This window comes from Opisthorchis viverrini, assembly GCF_000715545.1.
Source record: "Opisthorchis viverrini unplaced genomic scaffold opera_v5_12, whole genome shotgun sequence".
In the NCBI taxonomy this organism is placed as follows: domain Eukaryota; kingdom Metazoa; phylum Platyhelminthes; class Trematoda; order Opisthorchiida; family Opisthorchiidae; genus Opisthorchis; species Opisthorchis viverrini.
In genome coordinates, this window is record NW_008751668.1 from 1,695,395 (window position 1) to 1,717,360 (window position 21,966).

Genomic DNA, 21,966 nt, shown 5'->3' on the forward strand with positions numbered 1-21,966 from the left:
ATATATGCTCCAATCCATATTCTGAAAGCCCAAGAGACTGTGCTGGTCAGACCTCTAACTGATGACTAACCTCCATGGGTGTAGCATGGACACCGCCCAGTGTAGCTGGACGGAATACGTAGACATACTAACCGTCACTCCGAGGTAAGGTTCGGGCCCTTCGTGATAGATATGAATGACACAGACAAATCGATACAGAATTTCTATCTCGTAGTTTTGTTTGGTTACAATCGTTTTGAATATATAGCTAATCAGCTTATAATAAGAATATTACATGTTTGTCTCCCGCTATCAGGAGTAGGATGACCCCAACCTAAATATTCATTGACGTTCATCATCTGGTCAGTCTATTTGTGTCCGGTAAATGTAGCACTCTCGTTCCATTTAATACGCCTAACTTTCTGCGTCGTTTAATGAATGCTGTCAATTGTCAGATCAGTAGAAGGAGCATCGTAAGCAACATTACTATTATTATTATCGTTGCTGTCGTCATCATCGTCATCATCATCTAGGGAAAATATCATCAGAGTTAACACTGAGGCTCCACTGCATTACAACCAGGAAATGGTGGGTGAGGGAGGGATCTGGTACCGACCCCTCGCAGGCTATCTGACGTGCCCTCAAGAGCTCTGTCAGAATCTGGAAAGAAACTGTCAGCAAGAACTCCACTGACATCAACCAACCGCCGCATTTTGCAATGCCCAAGATAATCACTGATGAATTGCATCAACAGCGCCCAAACTCTTTGTAACCCCTTTTAAGTCCTTCTTTCACGTCGTGCGTTGTTTATTTCACAGTTTGCGATACTGACATGCAGAATCGTTAGAATTTAGAGCTGTTGTAAACATCTCTTCCTCTCAACTATTTCGAACTAGGATTGGAGATACTAAGGTTGCTAAAACGATCAACTTTCCTACCACTGTCATAAGGTGATACCTTTTATACTCTTCAAAATGACGAACTGATATGGGTTATTCTGCTACCAAACAACAGACGAATACTTTTCATGTGTGAAGGAAGACTTTGTTCCCCATGGACTGACATCTTCCATGCGAGATAACAATGACGAAATTGCCAAATACTTATGATATCATAGTGTTTTTCAAGGTTTCACTATTTCACCTAAATTTATCTCCGTGGATTCGCTAACATATCCTGATTTCTTGTTTGTCCAGCGCACACAGATTTGTTGGACTTTGACATCAGCAGTCGGTCAAAGTTTGAGAAGAAAATGACCTCAAAAATAGAAGAATTCGAGACACAGGCTGAGGAAAAGCCTCAAGAGAATGGAATGGTTGAAGAACAATATGTGACAATTGCTCCCTCACCGCTACCGCGCATGAAGCAATACATGGCGAAGAAGATTCATAAACAGTCGACGGTAATCTCTCGGTCGCTGAAACTAGATCACAGGCCGGATCGAGCACTAGATAGTTTCCAAATAATTGGAGCGCTAGAAAGTTTGTTTATTGGAGTTTACAATACCAGCATTGCCAGGCGATCATTGGATCCGTCAGCTCAACAACGAATGTGCACAATCCCACCGCTCTCCTATTTCGAAACAGTATACAGTGACCCTTTAACGAAACCCAAAGCAGCAGAATCGACAGACGTAAAAGGGCCATATGTCAGGGGCCGGTCCAATGAGTCAGGATCACCCTCAAGTGCTGAGGAATCTGATGTTTTATTGAACGAAGCTGGCCCATACGACGTGAGTTCCATCGTTCACATGTACTTTAGTTGAGTCGAACGTCTGGATAATCCGTTGGCACTTTTACGCCCGCAGAAATAACTTGTAGACTTATCCATCATGTTCATTTCAACGAATTTTTGTAGCCTTAAAGATGTGAAGCTGAACTGTTTATATTGTCCGTCGAAAGGAAACCTTCCAGTAGTTTTCAGGATATCCAGGTCTGAATATTTCACTGAGAGTAATCTTAATTTTAGTTTTAAGGTAAAGAAGCATTTTCTTGATTTGATCTCTAAAGTCTTGTCAGCGTAAACCATTCCTACTTGTTTCGACCTGGAATTTCATCAATAATTGCCTCAGCAGACCTGTGCCATGTGGGTGCATTCAGATGAAGTTCCTCGAATTTTCCAACACGTGGTTGGATTGCACAATCTACTGTTTCCGAAGAACAAATTCAATCCGCAACGCTCCACGTTTCCTCCTGTTACCAGAAACTCTGAACAGATTTGGGCTGTTCGACAAAGAAACCCAAGTAATACAGTAGACTGCGACCGACGAACAATTTATTCATACAGGATCCGCAACAAGGCCCCTCAGGCAATTTTGCTTACGCCCGAGTAGTTAAGATATACCAGAAAAGTCACATACCGCAACAGTTATATGATTGAAAAACTGAACACAGCTTTAATCAAAGTGTTATACTGCCGTCAGTTCATACACATCATGGAACATAGGTTTTCAAAAGACAGTGTCACCACCTGAACTGATGAAATTCCGGTTACACAAATACGGTTAGCCTTTGGGATATCCAACTGTTGCGCCTCAGAACTCCTATTGCAGTGTCCCGGAATAACTAGTACAAATATGTCCTGGTTGACTGTTGGACGTCCCATATCGTGTTACACAGTTTTACTGAAAGTGTCCAATAGACAGCTTCTTAGAACTATAAACTTGAGTGGGCCTCCACTGGAAACTGTTGTCCGAAACGTGGTTTGTCCTTTTAGTGCGATTGTGGGCAGGTTGTACCACAATCTGTTCCATGAATTTATAAACTTTGCTCTGTTACTTATACTACTACCTAACCAAACGACGATTACACCCTGGTAGACATGTTAGTTGCTGGACCTGTCAACTTTGTTGAAAATGCCTGGTCACCAATAGTTGTGACGTCATCAGTGCGTTGTTGCAAAGGTTGGTGGCTTTGCGTTGAGTAATGGTGTGCGTGAGTTTATATAGTTGCTTCTAAAATGCGTGACCTTCAATTGTGATCGATTGTTATGAGGACTACCCTTATTGATCGGACTTTTCAATTGTGTTCAAACTGTCAGTCCTTGGTGCAACGAGCACAGCATCAAAAATAACAGAAAAAGATTATGTGCATGGATTAGCGAACGATTCAGTTCGCTATCCCTTCTTCGTATAGTTGCATAGCCCAGGATTAGTTCTACATGTCGGTTGTTTGGGTTCATTGCCGAGTGGCTCGCTTTCCTTGTGTGCTTGGTTCATCCACACGCCGCAATCTTTGTGCCTTTGGCACTTACCTGCTGACCACAAATGAAGATCAACGAGGACAGGTGATGCCTTCGTGTTTGCTAATTCGTGTGTTTAGTCTCATGCGGGCCCCCTCCCCCAATGCTGTGCTTGTTACTTCAAGGTCAGTCAGTTAGAACACCAGTAAAAAGTCTATCCAATAAGAGTACTCATCATGACAACCAATCACAATCAAAAGTCAACCGCATCAGAAGTGAGTATACAAACTCGCGCGCGCCGCTACTCAATGCACAATCACCAACGCATAGCTCCGCTCCTCTTCATAGTGATGTGCATTCACAACACAAATGTCAAGCTCGGTTAAAAACTTGACCACTGACCGGACAATATGAGCTTGAAAAATTCTGTTTTGTTTGAAACCGATACGTTCATGATCGTGGAAGGATGTCAAGAATTCTTTCTAGAGAAAGCAACATAATTTTGGATCACCCTCTGCATACATTTATTCAAATTCAACATTACCTGAGTACACATATGACGTCATTGTTAGTTGCCCAGTTTCTACACAGCGAAGACCTAGATATTCAAAAAGTACATCAACCAAATGCTCCTTGGGCTTGAGTTGAAAACAATATAAAAAAAATGATAATATGATTTGATCTGAAAATCTGAACGGAGATTCCTTAATGCAGGTGAAGCCAGTCTGTGTTGAAAAGCCGAGAAGGATAGTACAGCTCTTCCATTCTTATTGAAAATCATCAGCAGCGAGCATCTCACGAAACTCAATGGAGTTTCAAAACCCCAACCTTTCAGCTAGTAGTTGAGGAAAAACCGTCCTGAGAAGAGCAGCTGCTCAGGCATGTGATTTACTCTTGAACGCACCCTCCTCGGATGGAGGGTGAAGCATTCTTCTTTCTGAGCAACTTACGTTGCTAATGTGAGCATATTTTGGATATTCCGTTAAGGATGAAACTTTTTGCAGCGCTTCTCAGCTCTTCATGCAGATGACGTTTGCAGGGAGAAATCTTTATTGCAATTTCATTCTCCTTATACTGTTGGAAAACCACAAGTAGCTCAGAAGGAAGAAACACTTACATAACGAATGAGGAATCCGTGAGTGACGAATGACTGGCGCCATATTCTGTCTGGGTGCGGGTCATTAACACCGCTGACCATCCGCTGCTAGCCGAACGGTTAGGTGCTCGAACTAATAACCAGACTCCCGGACTTTCGTGAGATACGCAATGGGGACGATTCTCAGTGAGAATGAACCAGGTGTACAGTTCCCCTAGGCCTGGCCTTAAACTTTGACATCAAAACGGGTCAACTGTAATCCTTAGTAGGACCTCAGTAGATCCACATAGCTGAGACTTGATAAGACCAAACGTTGCGCTACCCATTACACTCATAGCTCCATCTCAACACATAATGTCGTTTGAGCAACAAAGCCGCACAGTATTTATGGTGTCCAGTTTGGCGCACTAGGACAACCAAATGCACTAATCAAGATAATATCTGTATTACTCAAACCCCTAATAGCAGTGAGCTAGAAATCGATTTCAACTACCTTTGGCTGCCAAGTCAGTGATCTGGACTTCGATTAACAACGTCATATAAACGCCTAATCACATTCGTCCAACATAGCACTCTTTACATTGACGCTTACCATTGACATTTGTCCTCTGGGCACTTCTTCATTACGAATAGGGACAATGTTTCAGGGGAATAAGATCAGCTTTATTAGTTTGATCTCAACTTGGTGATTTTCCTCCAATCAACTAACTTTTGACCATGTCAGAAATGGTACTTCGCATTTCAGCACTCGTATTACAGTAAACGGTATTATGGTAAATGGTACAAGTGCCTCAATAATAGCATTATTGCCAGAGGACTTCGTTTCCACGTCTGAGGAACCAAGAATGCTGAACGTTTCAAGGTGCACAGGTGTTCAACTGAATGAATTAAGATGTTCACTTTGGCAATCCGGTCAAAGAGTTCATTTGGCTAATTTAGGCAATTACCCAGTGAATTTTCAGCAAACAGCACAGCTTTTTTTTTTGTAGATACACCTCATGCACAACACGAGCAACATATTTCATATGGGGCTAATAATTTCCAGCCACAGAGCTGAGCAACCCAGCTGTGTTTGAAATTTGTGCAATGATTTATGTTCTTATGAGATGGTTTAGCTAAATTAGACATTTGCATGAGTGCGCATGCACGCTGTCCCAAGTGGTATTAGAGTTCTTTCGTAGAATCTAAAGTGCTCTACATCTCTCAGGCCACTGTAGCCTAACCGCTAACCACCAGGAGGCTTTTATCTGGACGGTTCGCGATTCCTGTCAGTCCATCTTATGAATCTTATTCAGATGCTCCATAAAAGTCCTGACGCAGCATATCATGGAAACGCACAAAGCCATACTCATCACTGCTAAAAATGAATTCATTCAAATCTAGCAATACCAAAAGTCGGAACCTGACTGTGCTCACAATAACGCCCAACGGCACTGTTTGGTTCAAACCGTGACAACTAATCACATTAAAAATGACGAAAAATGTGATACCTCAGATTGACATAATTTACTATTCATCAGTTGCTGAAAATTCCTCGGTGGCCTACGACTGGTTTCGCACTTTGTAGGGCTCATCAGGTGGGCGCAGAGCGCAACTACCGGGTTCCCATCAATCTTTTGTTTTACTTGAACCCAAATTGCACGAATTTCGACCTATACAACATCTGAAAACCAATTTGGTTTTGCGGAAAACTCACCTGGAACCCAACTAAATCTCTCGTTCATGCTGTTTTTTAAGCGACTGAATGTGCTGTATATCAAGACTCAACTCACTCGGAATGTTATTGGCTCCAAGAGACTGTTTACTCTTGTGGAAAGACCTAATGAACGAGCTTTCAACTTTCTGTCAACTAGCAGACTGAAAAGGGCTGTTTTTGTTAGACTTTCCAGCTAACACTAATCACAATAAGAGAAGCAAAAAACGCTGTTAAACCAACGTGTAGTTTCAGTCAGAATGAAAATACTCCTTTGTCCAAAGGAAACAGATTACAAATGCTCCAAACTGACGGTGAATTTCAAGCAGGTTAAACATGCGAAAGAGTCGAAATGTGATCGTTAAATTACTACGCCGACGATATATAGGACAGTGATAGAGCACCCTCGATCCGTTCGATTCCGGCCGATGTACGACCACCATCGATCCAGTAGGAATTTAGACTTGTAACAAGTGGAACGATCCGAAACAGCTCAGGACGACCATGTGTTTATAGGCTCAGCTGTGTCAGTTAAAACGACATTCAATAATACGCCTGCCAGTGATGACTCTATTCAGAACTTTCGTACTCAGCTCACTGCTAAAAGTTTGAATAAACACAACCAGAACTTAGAAATCACTTTTCAGATTGAGAGAAACAAAGGGGACCCCGTGCCCAAGGAAGTAACGAAAACCGAAACACTTATTGGAAAGGGAAAGATATTCAACCCTGTGCAATTAGAAGAAGCTCACTTTTCAGAGTAGCAACCAAGCTGTGCTCAAGTCATCCAAATAGGTGCATACGAGATCAAAAGCTATCCCACACTGTTATAACAAGTTTCCAATTCTATGTGGACATATGGAGATCTGTAGGTATTTCAAGAGACTCAGGGAAACTCAAATGAGTTTGACAAGATTTGACTAAGTTTGAGAAAATCCTTGAAGAATTCATCAACAGTGTACCGCATCTCACAGTTTAATTTGGTGTTTTGTAAGCGGCACATCATTTTTAGCCTAAGTTTACTGACCAGCGTCTTTGTACGCCTTGTCTAGCCCGTGTGACCCTAATTTCTTTGTTCTTTCCCAAGACTTACCGAGGCGAGCGAAGAATGGGTATTATAATTCTAATTGAAGGGGCATCGTACTGTTTTCAAAATATGACGGCATTAAATTTGCCGCGACTATTTTGTGGACTCGCCAGAATAATAACTGCTCCAGGATAGGATGATGACACTTCATACCAGAGTGACACGAACGTGGATCTACAAACTAATCAAAAACTTTCCAGCGGGTTTCAGTTGTCCACGGCGCTGTGACTGAGACTGACAGGCGGGTCAGTCGGTGGACACAATCAGAATAATTACGGGGTCGAGTTTCAGGTCACTGGGTCAGCCGTTCACAAGCTAAGGTGTGAACATGTTCCAGATCCGATAACCTAGGTGCGTGTAGCGTGCGCTGGTGGAGTAGTGATGTCACATTCAGACCACATGTCAGATATCTAGGATTCAAACCCCGACACGGCCAGGGATATGCACTGCTGACGAACACTGATAGGGGCGATTCTCGAGTGAAGTGCTGTTCGATGTGGACCCACTAGGATAATAACTACACCTGGACAGGAGGACTTGTTTTAAACGTGAATGATGCGGACGTGGATAATTTAAACAGGCCTCCTCTTGAGAGGAGGAAACGGGCCTAGTACAACGTCGTCAACACAATTGAGGATAGTCCAAAACGTTGCTAACAGGACTTGGTTGGTTGAAGACACCAAATCAAACAGTAACTGAATGGAACCCGTGAGAACACAGTTTTTTAGGAACTGATGAAATCTGGCCATTAAATACAGTGAGCATGACCGTGAAGATGTGTTGTTAGTAATCTAAAAAACCGAGTGGGTTGAAACAAGCCCATAAAAACTAGCTTGTTCATCAGAACTAGCCGGAACCGGCAAATGTTTAGAGTTCCGTTAGTCCTGGAAGCAGTGCAGTAGTAGTAGGCAATAGCTTTTCCGTGAAAAATACTAGATCGACAGACAAAATGCGACAGACAATTCATTCTACGCGGTTTATTATTCGCATAGAATACAAGGAATTCTGTATGCCCATTGCGTGCATACAATCAGAAATTTTCCGCACGGCCGCTGCTTGTTCCATGCAAACCGACTAAACAAACAATTGACATATTTTGAACAACCCACATAGTTACTCAAAGTCCCCGGTCGCTCAAATCTGCTCGGCATCGTTTTACTCTGGAAGTAGCTTGAAAACCTCTTCAGAAGTTCTGGTAAAACAGTCAACCAAGTAACTCAATGGAGTTACTTCTGGGACAGTGGTCAGCTGCCCGTTTCAGATACGTCACTTTCCACCCCCAGCCTAATTTGAATCTCAGTTTTCATTTGGCATTTCTGTAAACGAAGCTTCTAAACCTTCGTGCGTAATTTACTAGGCACCCTGCACCCCGGTTAGTTATTTCCAGTGCAACTTTCCTCAACAGTTTGCACAGCTTCACAGCTGCTTGCATCTTCTCGAAGGCAAAAAAAAATTTGGGTCAGTGCGCTACGTTAGTTATGCTTCTTGAGTTTACACAGGGAGAAAATCTGTCTCCTGGACTGTGGTTCGTTGAATTTTTGAACAACTTCTTTGTATGATTCTTTGCAGTGACTTTGTAGAGTTGATTATTTGCCCAATAGTTCAAAGTGGCCGGAAAAATAATTAGTATGAACAGAAATCTTCGGTGACAAATCACTTTGGTCGATCATTAGGACGGTGGAATAAAATTTCACGGGCGAAATTTTTTCAAAATAATGAAACTTCTATATGAGGAAAAAGTTCGTCAATCAAAATGCCTCGACTTTTGAAAGGATAAAACCTGATATACTGTGGTATATGTTTTCAAACCCATGTATTTTCTTACAGTAAGATCAAGTTTGGAGATTCCCGCTCTCTTGTCATCTTCTACATGGTAGGACCAAGTAAGATGTCTGTCTGATCGTTCTTTTCAAGTTGGCCTGTAAATATGAGTGGATTCTATGCGTGCCACACTGTAGCAATTTTACCTGGTTTACTTGAAGGGTTGAATTATTTGTATAAGGATTTTTCGCCGCATCTCCACTACACATCCGGCAAAATACCACACAAACATACACCGTTGCAATACATTGCAAAATATATTCCGGTCCTCAGGAGACAAACGGGATACAAACAAAAGATCTTAAATGAAATGTTGGAATAAATTTTGCCCTTCCGGATTTCCAAGTGTAATGGGGGGGAGTGCTGGAATAATTAATTACTCCAGATGGTTGAAAACAACTGGATGCGAGGTGGCTTTGGACAAATGCCACTTTCCCTTGCTGTTGTCGGAGTGCCGATGGCTCAACTTAGGAAACGCATGGTCTCACGCAGTTAGTGCGGTGAAACCTTGAAGATAGTTGCCGAACATTATTACATTGGCATTAGAAGCTCAAAATTTTACACAAAAAACCGTGACAGATGGCATTTACTTTCGAGGCTGCTACCGGAGAACAAAATGCGGTACCATCTGTTTTCTGTTTTTTAGTTCACAAATGTAGTGAATAAGGTGCACAGTTTTTCTCACTCCCTCTCATGACAGGACGATTGTCAGTAGAGGACAGCTTCACCCCTACTATCGAGAAAATTTAAGCAGAGCGAATAAGTACCTGACTGACGGATCGGAACAAAAGAGTAGTAATACCGGCCAGCTTCTTGATGGGTGCCTTCTTTGTAAGGTGTCTAGTAAATGCTAAGATGAGATCAAAGCGATAGTTGGGAAAAATCAACTGACGAATGACTACTGTGGTCACCGCCCTTTAGTTAATCCAGTTATTTCCAAGAGATATATTCGGTCCCGCAGAAGAACGTGGTGCCTTTTCTAGTGTTGAGACACCAGCCCCTTCCGTTAACTTGACCTAAATATTACAAACTCGGACTATATGGCTGCATACCGAGTACGGTTGGTAAGTAGCCAGTGGTATAAGGTTGTTAGACTAGACCAAATAACTCGCCAAGTTCACCACATCGGTGTGGGACCAGAAACATCTGAAAAATGAAAGTATATTGGTTCCAGATTAAACGTACGACTCCCTGGTTTCACGATTAGTGGTTGAAACTCTCTCGAGAGTTCAAATAACTTCTTTGTGGCCATTCGAACTACGGTACTGTCACATAAAACTTTCGAAGAATGAGAGATTTGCAATACAATTCATGTTTTGTTGGATATTGGATGCGAAAGAAATCAAGTTACTTGTGGGTGGGTACGTTCTTAAGCTTTCCTCCGTCTTTTTTGCTACTTCAGAAAGACCATTCGGCTAGAAGCACCATTAAATAATAGTGTTATTCAAGGCTTATAAGCTTTACTGAATTCTTCGCTAACAGTTGCTGAGTTGGGCTACACCCCTCCTAAACTCTGTGGACTCCCTCCTGTAGTAGAACGAGCAGTCTTCACTGGTGTGACGGGTTTCAGCTAACAGGAATCAAATGTGTATATAGTGCGAAATTTTGACGTCTCAATAGCGTGTGCTGTAATTTTGCCATATGTGTGCACGTTTCATATATGCTTTGGTAATATTGATCCAACTTTTTAACCGACCAACCGGGCGGCAACATCAGACAGGCTACCCAACTTATTCTCCTATCTTGATATTTTGGAACTATAAGACATGACAGAAGCAATGTAGTTGTTGCTATTGGTAAAGCGCAGACATCGTTTGAATGTTGGATTTGTACTATCGAATTTCCTTTTTTGGAATTCGCCCAACAGATATATCCAAGGCAACGACTTTGGAAACTCCAAGTTTCCCAATACCTGCAATCTAGATCAGTCAGGTTGAACATCTTACAGTAGGACTAGGCGTGTGACTTCCATGAGTTTTTGCCCCAGTACGCTTTTCGATCTTAGTGAAACAGTGTTTAAACTTCATTTTTGTACTTTCCTCAGCGATTCTATGAAAGTTTAACACATATAGATCGTGAATTCTGGGGCTTAAACCGAGACCTGACTAGAGGTCATCTTACTCTTAAGTTGGTCTGTCCTAAAATGTCACATCATCATTATCGCTTTTCCCCATTTATTACTCAGCGCTACAAATTTATCAAGGGTGCCGTCGTTCGGTCCAATCGTATGCGGCTTCTAACCTACTTGTTATTTTTGGTTCGCGATGAAATTAAGACTCTGTCGGATCACGTTCATGGGAATTTGTACCGATTGGCTTTATTGTTACACCCTGTGGTCAAACACACGCAGAGCAAACCATTGGGATTACGAGAACAAGGCGAGTCGCAGAAAAATGCCATTCGTACAGATGAAAATGAACAGGGGGGTAGAACGACTGAAAACCCGGTGAGTGGCTGGTAACGCTGTGACATATGTTCGTTTCGGCAAGGCTGTTAAATATATTGTGCGAAAAATTTTGACTCCCACTAAAATTGAAAGCGGTTAGCATGCAGACAAGCCTTCGCAGACACACCATGTTAAAAGATTCCTAAACGAACATTGGTTGATCAAAACGTACATTGTGCACACTGTGGCGCACAAAAAAAACATTTCAGGGCTACCGTTTTTTTCGGTTTCACAAACAACTGAATATTCGTCGAAAGGAAATCAGTTCGGTACGTATATTTGTTGGATCTTGAGTAAGATGGCCGCCAAATAAAATCACTAAGGTTAGTGTCGTAACTCTTCAACTCCCCTGACTCTACTGGGTTATAGTCAGAAGCCAAGAAGGCGACCAGAAGGAATGGTGTATTAAGGCAATTACAAGTTTCCATATATACGATTCACTTGCCACCGTATTCGATAGTCGATCCACTGTCAACCAACCAGTGTCTCCTGCACGCCCACACCGGTTCTCGGGCGGCTGTTCCTTTGTCTGGGTTGGTCATAGATGGCCGTCTGTGCGCTTGTGTACAGGGTGCCTTGGAGTAGGCGTGAACTTTCTGTGCCCTTTTTAATTCGGCACATGATGAAATCGGACGTGATTCAGACGTGTAGGCGTAATCGCACTGCCCTGTTTGACATGATTGTTCCGCTCCCCAGCCGTATTCGACTGAATCGCTTTCTCGCGCAAAAACCACCTGTCTGCGGATGTCACTGTGTGTACCATCGGTTGCTTTCACTGTCATTCAGGACGAGGATTATTCACAGTAGGCATTGGGGTCAAGATGGTTTGCCACGCAGTTGCATAATGGGAAGCGTGGCAAAGATGTCAACACTGTCTTAATTCCAGCAAGAACAAATTGATTGACTTCATAGTGGCGAAAATAGGCTCCGTAAGACTTCAGAGTAATTGTACTTTAATCCTTCTACATAAAATATGATAATTTCGAGCTCAAGTGGTGGATAAAGAACAAGAATTCGAATTTCACGAAGAAGAACGTGTATATGATATTGGTTGTTGAAAGAAGAACTACCTTACTGCTCCAAGTTGTCTTAAAATCTGGTCTTGAACGTTTTAAGCAATTTCATCCGTCCTCGGATTACTTTGATGGACATCTGGATCAGGAAAGCTTTTGACCAGTGACTTCCAATGTGCTTCACTACAGGCGCATGGTTTTTTTTTAGAATTTTCAAGAGTCATACTGGCACTGCAATCATTAATTAGGCAGAGTAGCTTCCGGTCGCCAAATCACTTTTTGTTTGTTCCGCTGTGTGCATAGTCGTGAGCAACGCTTCCACGTAATAAACAAAAAGACGACTGAGCAAAAAACATGCAATGGAACCTTTTCACCATCCTAGATCGAAATTGGATAAGGGAAATAAAGAATCTTTTCGTGGATCTAAAGCGCCCGATAGCATCACCAACAGTATTTTCTTCAGAGAGGCTTCTAAGTGGACAAAGAGCATATTTTGTGGGGGATACTACGAAGCTTCATTCAAGTGGAAAACCTCGGATCACACTCCCCCCACGTTAAGAGCTAGGCCTTTATGAACCAAAAAGACAGCTTTGGAAAGCAAGTTTCCTGCTGCAATTCCCGAAAGAAATTATTGAGTTACCTGTTTCCATTTACCGTCTAATTCTATAGCAACATCAGTCTACTTACACCGCACAAGTATGGTACGGCAGGGGTAAATCGTCCTAAACTGCGAAATTTTTGACAATGTCGAGGTTTTGTATGATTCTGGCTACGTTTAAATATCCTCTTTATCCTTTTGAAAGCACAGGAAGTAGGAAAAACAGATTAAGGTGCCCACCCATTGGTTGAACAAATGTGTGCTGCGTCTAACTTGCAAACCATGCCGTTTCCCAATATTTTCATTTTTTCTACTATAACGATGAAAGTGTTATCTGCCCTGTTTGTTGTTCAAGGTAGTGGCAACATTTACCCTCGGACACCAAGGTCCGATCGGTTGAAACGTGTTGGCTGGTTACGAAGTTTTACCATGAGGTTCGTTTATACAAGTAGAAAATTCAGAGGACTGATTACGGAGCAGCTTTGTTCAGACCACCCATTTCATAGGTCACGAACAACGCAATTGTTCAAGAAAGTCTGCATTCGTCTGAGGTTCATTTTTTGATCGGTTGGATCCCAACAACTGTTGAGCAGGAAGTATTAATCATGGCGAAAAGCAACGTCCATGTGAATGTGTGAATGTGAATAAATATACTACACATATCCGTTATCAAAACCGAACACCTCGAAAAAGTTGGCTAGTAAATGGAATATGGATTTACTATCCGGAAACCACTTTTGCCTCGAAATTTTAGCCACACTTCGCCCAGCTCTGCACAGGCAAACGAAGGATGAACAAATAGTCTGGCCAAAAGTGTAGGGCCATGGTTGGTGGATTTCTACAACAGATAAATAGGCCTCATTTCTGGAAGGGCTTGAGGCTGCTGTACATCACTCCAGAGCTACAGTCCTTCTTGGTGATTTGAAATCAAAAATCACTTTGGAAGCTTCATGCAGCGAAACCAAAATGCCAAGGGTGACACTGTGATTTTTAAGCGCCAAGCGGTGTGGTGTTTGAAAAGCTGCAAGCCAATATCAGATTGCACACTCCTTGGTCAGGGAGATGAATACACAGAGGGCTCTAAGAGACCCCCTTGCCTAATGGATCAAAAATGTTATCCTACAACTAACCCTTTAGCGATCAATGAATGCAGTATGCTACCAGTTAATGGATATTTTCAGTGACGGGCACAGAGAAGTAATTCAAATTGATCCCCGATAATGGCTGTTCCCATAATCTACTGTCAACTTCAAAATTATTATTTCAATAGCTAAATGGATGTGTAACAGATGCGCCATATTTGGTTTGCACCCTCGATTGATAACGGAATTCTATTAACGCGAACCGTTATGGAGCCTGAAGGAAAGATAGGACTGTAAACCACAGTAAAGAGGAGGAATTTTTTTGCCTTTACGTGAAATTCTAACTCTAATCTCCTTTCTCTGGAAAGTGATACTTTCAGTGTCATTTTTCTAATGATGCTTGTAACAGCTCAAGTAATAACAATGTTTCCCCACACACACAGAGTGAAATATTTGATCAGCCCAAAACCCACAGCCACAAAAATAGTGAAGAAGATGATGATGAGCTCAGCGATAAGGAACCATTGAGAGTGGATAAAATGGAGAAGCTGAAGCACAACATTTTGCGCAGCTCCACAGAGAAAGACCGGTCTTCGACTCGTTCTGCGGGAACCGATGGTACTCATTGCCCTCGACTACAAGGACTTCAACCGGAATTCCTCACAGAATTACTTCACTGCATCCAACGAATTAATCGGCCTGATATGGTACAGTTGCACTCTTCGGCTCTTGATGCTCTAGAAGCCAGGGCTAATTATGAACTCTGGACCGCAGTGAGTGCAGGAATGTTTCTATTTTGCATTTCCTCAAATTGGTTCGCCAAGTGATGAACCCAGTTCGGTCCTCAGGAATAAAGTCTAGGGTAAATCAGACGAACAAAAGCAAGTTTTGTTTTGTTACATTAGTGTTACCCATAGAGTACTGAATACTAATCACTAGAATTCGTATCGTGAAAATTAGTTTTTGGGTGTATTTTCGGGTCATGTAATTTCGGATTCTGGGCTAAAGAAAAGAAGCCATTCTGTGAAGGTAAAGCGCCACAAAGCAGTGTTGAAGCTTGTGGATGGTCGAGCCTAATGTCATCCGGCAATTAGAAGTTGAAGAACAAATTATCAGAACACGCATTCGGAAGCTTGAAACCCCGATTTTTTTCCTTAGGCATCCGTGGGATAATCACATCTGATAACTGTCCGCAAGGAAAAGAATGCTCTTCAGTAGTTCTGTACATTTCCTCGTCGGTGGCCTCTGCTCCCAAGACATAAGCCACAGTTAAGTCTTGAAGAAAAAACATTAAATCCAAGCTGTTTGCTTAGCAATGACGACCAGTGAACCAACCCTCCCAAAACGTAGTTCACGTGACCAGAGGGTGAATGTTGCTGCTGAAGCAATTTATTCAAGCTGCTGATTGGCCACATTCATCCACAAGTGTTTTGTTTAAATTTCCTATCAGGTTAATGAGCATCGGCTGCCGCCATGTATGAAATGGCACCAGTATACTTCCCTTGTCACCATGAGCTGTCATCACTTTCAAGGCGGGAGTGAAACTCTCATTGTGATTAACCAAACTACTTCCTGTCTAACCAAGTGGAAAGTATACGGGAATCTTCGGTTCGCATCACGCATTAACTGGCCAGCATCTGATGCGAATTCGCCTGACAAAGGTGGTCAGACTGCTGAACGTGTAGACGTTCAGCAGTTCAGCTTTTGCAGAAACAAAACATGCTACTGATTGTGAGAGTCTGTTGCGGACAAGATCGTCTGACATCCAGGCAAATCTTTTAATCATGTCCGGCGGAGGTGTTAAAAAAGAACTACAATGTTTGCAGTGAATACACAGGTGATATAAGTGCTGAAAATTTCAAAGTTTACGTACTTCAGACTACCCGCTGATCCTTCACAATGAAAACATGGTGAGAGAGTTGAACTTGAAAATTCCGAACATCCTTATACAGACTTGTCCATAGGTTGAACGATTTCTTGGGATTATCTGTATAGCGACCCTGGTCGTGGCTTTTTCATGATCGAACACCGAAACCCTGTGCACGCAGTTACGCGAAGCCAACAGAGTTCATACTTGCTGGGCACCTCTATTTAGGGCCACATTGTGTCAAAATCCTAAATTAAGGGTAGTATCCTCAATTTTACCCGTAGTCACCGTTAGTATCATATGTCCGGTCTTTCTCACTCAAGTAGATGATCCTTCGAATCTCCTAGTGGCGATTTCTTGGAGCTTGGTTTAAAATGTGAAACTAACCTTCGATTTTGTAAGTCCAAACTCGGACTGGTCTGCTGGTCGGTGATTAGAAAGCCTCAGCGTTAGTGGAAAGCTGAAAATCATGCTGAATCACTACCCTTTACGTCTGGGTTTGATAGATCGTGATGTCCATCACCCAGGCTAATAGCCAGCAATATCTCTGAAATGTTTATTTTTGAGCCCAAGGGATATGCTGAGTGTGGGCGCAAATTCCAGGCGCTCCAGTTNATATAATGTGCCATACATCTTGTGTGGACGCAGAAGTTCAAAACCAACTCAGAAGAGCCAGGATTAAACAGCTGATGCACCTCTGAAACAAACAAGATCAAAGGTGGACCAAAAAGGTGAAGTGATTCAGTCAAACACCGATCGCTGTTAGCATAAAAATCATTATCGGTCTGAGAAATTTCACCGGATCAAAAGTCCATTATCATCAGCTGCTAGAAAACAAAGAAACGGATTGTTAGCTCAAAAATCTCAATAAAATTCTGGTAGCCTGGTAACACCTGCTCAACTTGCCCTAGCATAGAGTGAAAAACTATTAGGTTGACTTGCTTATGGTCACATAACTCCTTGGGCTACAGGTTAACTATAACATAGAGAGCAGTGGCATTGGAACTACTCAGGTGACACCATCCCATCTTTTTCTAGCTCCTGTTTATCAACCAAGTCCGTAGAGGACTTCTTTTATTGTGAAGGTGGTGAGAAAATATGTTCGAAGGGTTTCAGCTATCTTGGGAGAACACTATCCACAGACTTGTCACCTGGTAATGAAATAAACTTAAATCGTAAGAGCCAGCGCTTTATTCGGTTGCCTTGGGAGACATTTGGAGCCGTCACCACTTTCATCTAGCAACAAGAATGTTGCGCACAGGATCGCCGTGCAGTATTCACTACTCTATGGCAATAAGACCTAAACGCTCTTTAGAAGGTATATTTGGATTCTTAACCAATTCCATTTGTGCAAATTCCTATGAATCAAATAGGTTGACCGAATACCCAAATCCTAATACCTTCACAGACCAGATGATGTTGGAATCGAAGGTAGAGTGAAATAGAGACATCACACATTCCGTCAATGAAGCGGCCCTCAATTCCCAGTTTAGGCCACGGAAGGACTTTGCACTCGACCCAGCTGTGTGGAGAACAGTTAACCAACCAAATCTAATAACTTATGAGACGCCATACCTTACAAAGCTGAAAAATGAGTGAGCCGTTTGGAAAGTGTTGATTCTCCTCAATGCAGCCGCGTTTAGGTGGACTTGCACAAAATGCCGACGCATTCTAGAATATCAGGTTAGGAACTATCTATATCTCAGCATACACATGGGATGAGTCAATGCGACGAACATAATATTTCCAGGCAACTGATCTTTACAGACTAATGAACTGTGGTTGTGTGTAAAATTCGTATTGGAAATGCATGAAATCAAGTGGCCTGATTATACATCAAGCAATTTTTCCATTACCCTGTTCTTCTGTTCTCATAACCATACCATTCTAACCGTAACTTAAAATCTGTTGCATTGCCGCATACTTCCAGTAAAATTCTGCACACCGTGCATTGTCTCTGAGCTCTTCTCTTTCTCTTTACAGCCGCTTCTGATGATTGACGCAATGCGTGATTTACCAAACCGTATTGTTGCGACTTCAGTCAGGCTTATGTCTGACGTTTTTGTCCAAACAACCTGCCAACAATTATCCGGTGCGGATAAAAACCAGCAAACTACTCCAACTGCTGAACTAAATCCACAACAGCTCAGTCTAGCCAGCGCTTACTGTGGTTTGTGGTCTGACCTTGTGGAGAAACGGGAGCTGACCAGGTCCAATATTGCACTTTCGCCCAAGAACATGAGACAGTTGGATATGGTCCGTTTAGCCCAAAACAAATTCATGCGTTCTATCGTGACGAACGCGAATTTCCGAACACATAAACCACCAGATGATATCACTATCACTCAAGACCAATATCGACGTAGTTCTGGGCCGCCAACACAGCAAACTGATCAAAACAAATTGTCGCTTATCCGAGATATCGAACAATGGGAAGGGAAGATCGAGGATTTGGTTATAGAGGAGAAGCGTTCTTTTGCATCTCCGAAAAGTTGGCTGAGGAAATTTGGAAATGCTGGTCAGAAATTACCAAAGAGTGGGAAACCTTCGTGACATCTTACGGACTAGCCAGTGATATGGCTTGCACTTTAACCAATATCAGAGAGGTGACTTGGTGTCGCTTTTGCCTGTTCCATCGGCACAAAGCCTCTCGAATTTGTTGCAACAGCAGTTAATACAAATATGTGACCGCCATGTTTTAGAGGACTATGTCTTGAAATTTGGCCCATCTATTTACCAGCCCACCCTTATGGGATTACCTTCGTTTTCAGTGCTTTAAGATTTCGCCAACTCAATGCGATCCGTGCACTTTACTATTTTTTACTTGCCGCGTTATCTAAAAGACTACCTTATCAGAGAGAAGTTAGTATTTTCACTGTACACCACGTAGCTTAAATGTGAAAAAGCCATTTCTAAAAAGGATGAGCTTATTGTAGTTCTCTCTGTCCTCGTACTTGCTACCATGGACGTCTACAAAGAACGCATAGTTATCCAACTGTTTGTCGTTTCATTTCTCCGTCTTAACGCAGCGTCGGTTCGGTTTTACCGGCAAATGGATTATCCTTTATTAACGATCAACCTAATTGCTTTCCATATGTTGACCAATCAGTTTCATCTGTTGGAAGGAATTTCTTGTCAAGGGAATAGAACCATAAACAAGTAAGTGAAAACAAGCTGAGTTCGTTACAGTAAATAAGTCGGAACACAACTAATGAGCGGCCGCGCAGAAAAATCAGAAAAATCTTGACTTCAGCTCAGCCGTCGGTCAACGCTAGGTAAATGTCACCACTAAGTGAAAGTGATCGCGTGCTTTGTGTAGACTAAATACGCTGCCCGCTAGGCTACTGAAAACTCTCGACAGCCTACGACTGGTTTCGCCCTACTTCGGGCTAAGACGCAGTTTCCGGGTCTTCGTCACAAAAATTTGCACAAAATTCGCATACGAATTTGGTTTTGACGGAAGACTCACCTAAAACCTAACTAAATCTCTCCTTTATGATGTTCGTAAGCAACTGAATGTGTTGTATCAGGCTGCCTCCTTTTTCAGTTGACGCATTATTGTTCTCCATTCTGTTCCCAAATCTATTGTCCATACCATATGCAACAATATTTGATTGCACCTTATGGAATGTCACCTCAAAACAATTTCACCAATATTCCGCGGATCACTTAGCAGTTGTATTCGTCCACCCTCTCCGCTTTAAACAACATTTAATGTGTCGGCTCTGCAAGCGGCCTTGTTTAGATGAAGCTATAAAATTCAAGTCAACTTTATGGCTGTCTAGCTCTACAGCATGCAAAACAAAATGAGTCAACTAACTTCGTCAAAAAACATTATTCACCAGTTAAATAACTGTTAGCACTTGTATCAACCAAGCATAATTTGTTCTCATTGCTTCCTATGGAATCAGTTTACTTACGCCAAAAGCGGAAAAAATCAACACTGTAATGCCATTTGTAGAAGAAGGGATGTCCATAGTGATGTAGCAAGACCCCATGGAAACTTCGAAAGTTCTTTCTCTGATCGATACGCCCATTCAGAGGCACACTGACTGGCGATGTTGGGCCACTTCTTGTTTCAATATTTCATTGTGAAAACTGAACGAATTAACTCTACTCGAATCTGTCGAATTGTAAACTATTGCTCAGAATTTTTTTCGATGGCGGCAGCTTAAAAATGTGTTTGCCACGATAGATGGCTCATTACTTTTAATTAAAAGTGCGAGGAATACTTTGTCAGTAACCATTCCACAATCGAGACATACCAGGTACGATTCAACTAAACAGAATGCTTTTGACGCTTTTGAATCCTCACGAAACTATTTCAGTCTGCTTTGCGAGAAACCCAGTTGTCCTGTAGGCTGTCTGGTATAGTGAGTCAACTTTCCTTTCTGAATTCATAACAGGCTGATGCAATGGCCTCTGTCGTACGCAGGAAGAAGCTTCTAAAATAAATGAACAACAGAACAATCGGCTTTCTCGGATAGACGGACTGGAGCCTCAAGTTCACTGGCAGCAACCGTTTCTCTCTTGTGAATTTTACACACCAAGTGTCACACTCGTCAGAAGTCAAGGCGTGAGAATGAAAGTGGATCATTGTTCTTGGTTTCCGTGAAGTTCAAGCCAGGAAGTCAGCTGTTTTAGACAGAATAAGATATGTAATGTAATCACCTGTTTTTAAACTCCCTTCCCACTATGCTCCATCTCAGAAAAGACCAGGGCTAAGCCACACAATCAAATACCAGCGCGGAAGGTATGTCTTGGAATGGACACCTATCAATACCTCATCCACGCTCTGGCTCAAAAGGCTTCCGCTCACCCTCAAGGCCAAATTTGTTTGCGTTCAGCGTGCGCTGGTAGAGTGGTAACATGTTGGCCTTGCATGTCAGATGTGAGGAGTTCAAACCCAAGCACGGGTAGGGATGTTCACTGTTGATGAGCTCTAATAAGAACGAAACTCGAGTCGCTTCCCCCTGTTGGCCTTGCATGTCAGATGTGAGGAGTTCAAACCCAAGCACGGGTAGGGATGTTCACTGTTGATGAGCTCTAATAAGAACGAAACTCGAGTCCAGCGCTTCCCCCTTTCATGTGACTGACCATAGTGATTGCCCCAGGACAGGAGAAGAATTGTACAAACGAGAGGTATCTGAGTGTGCAACCTGTCAGTATCTCACCCCAGCTTTCGCTTAAAACAACTCTGCGTACCCCATGCAGCCAAATAATTCGCCCAGGTTTGACAATAAAGTGAAACGTTTTCCGACAAATGCCCTTATTTGCAGGCAAATTTGGTTTAGACAGAGGTCGGACTAATGGAGATCTCAAGTTGTGGTGCATGCTAAATTTGCCGCCCAGTGCCGCAGGAATTCAGGAGTTTCAGAACCCTAATGGGACTGCGTGATCCTAGTACATTCTTGGACATCAACGAAACCTCTAAACATTTAATTTCTCCCGAGGCGTCCAAAGCTTCAACCCGTATATCGCAATTTCCCAGTCTATAAGAAACGTCGCGGAAAAAGCTGACTTACACAATCTCGAAAGAGTAACCATCCAACATATAGGTAACTCACGTTTCCCGTTCTTCCTAATTTTACCTCCAATTATGCACTACTGTTGTTATAAAGATTTGAGTTCTCTGGATGTACAGAAGACTTCTGAGGCTGGATTAATTTGACGTGTAAAACTTGTGAAGCCAGTGACCACTGCGCCGAAGTACCGAAACCCGCGTCACTGAATCCAGGACAGCAGAGTTCCGTGGGTCATGCAAACAGTTTCGAGAAAGGGGATTGGGTCACTTTGGTTTCATTATCCTTGCTTTAAGGCAGTCAAAGGACTTGACCTAAATGGGATAGGTTTTCTAGGATAACGCAGCTTGCTCTGTAGCCTAGTTGCCTGCTGCTCCAAATGGACTGGACTTGAGGATGGGCGAAAAGTCAATAATAATAATAATAATAATAATAATAATAATAATAATAATAATAATAATCGTTCAGCTGCAGCACCCTTTCGGTGCCAAGCTGCCATGCCACCCAAAGGTTGCATGAGGGCTATGATACTGCCAGTTTGCCCAAGCCTAGACAGGAAAGGTCGAGTGGCTGGTAAATGAT

The 21,966-nt window shown here is 42.4% G+C and overlaps 1 protein-coding gene across 1 annotated transcript; it reads left to right on the top strand.

Annotated features, from left to right (window-relative positions):
• Positions 1–1,231: 1,231 nt before the first annotated feature.
• On the top strand, positions 1,232–18,736 carry T265_01139 (hypothetical protein; the record flags this gene model as incomplete). Its single annotated transcript, XM_009165100.1, has 4 exons — positions 1,232–1,711; positions 11,042–11,302; positions 14,439–14,768; positions 17,846–18,736. The coding sequence occupies 4 exons, from the start codon at positions 1,232–1,234 to the stop codon at positions 18,413–18,415; spliced, it is 1,641 nt and encodes a 546-aa protein (XP_009163364.1).
• Between the last annotated feature and the right edge of the window lie 3,230 nt (positions 18,737–21,966).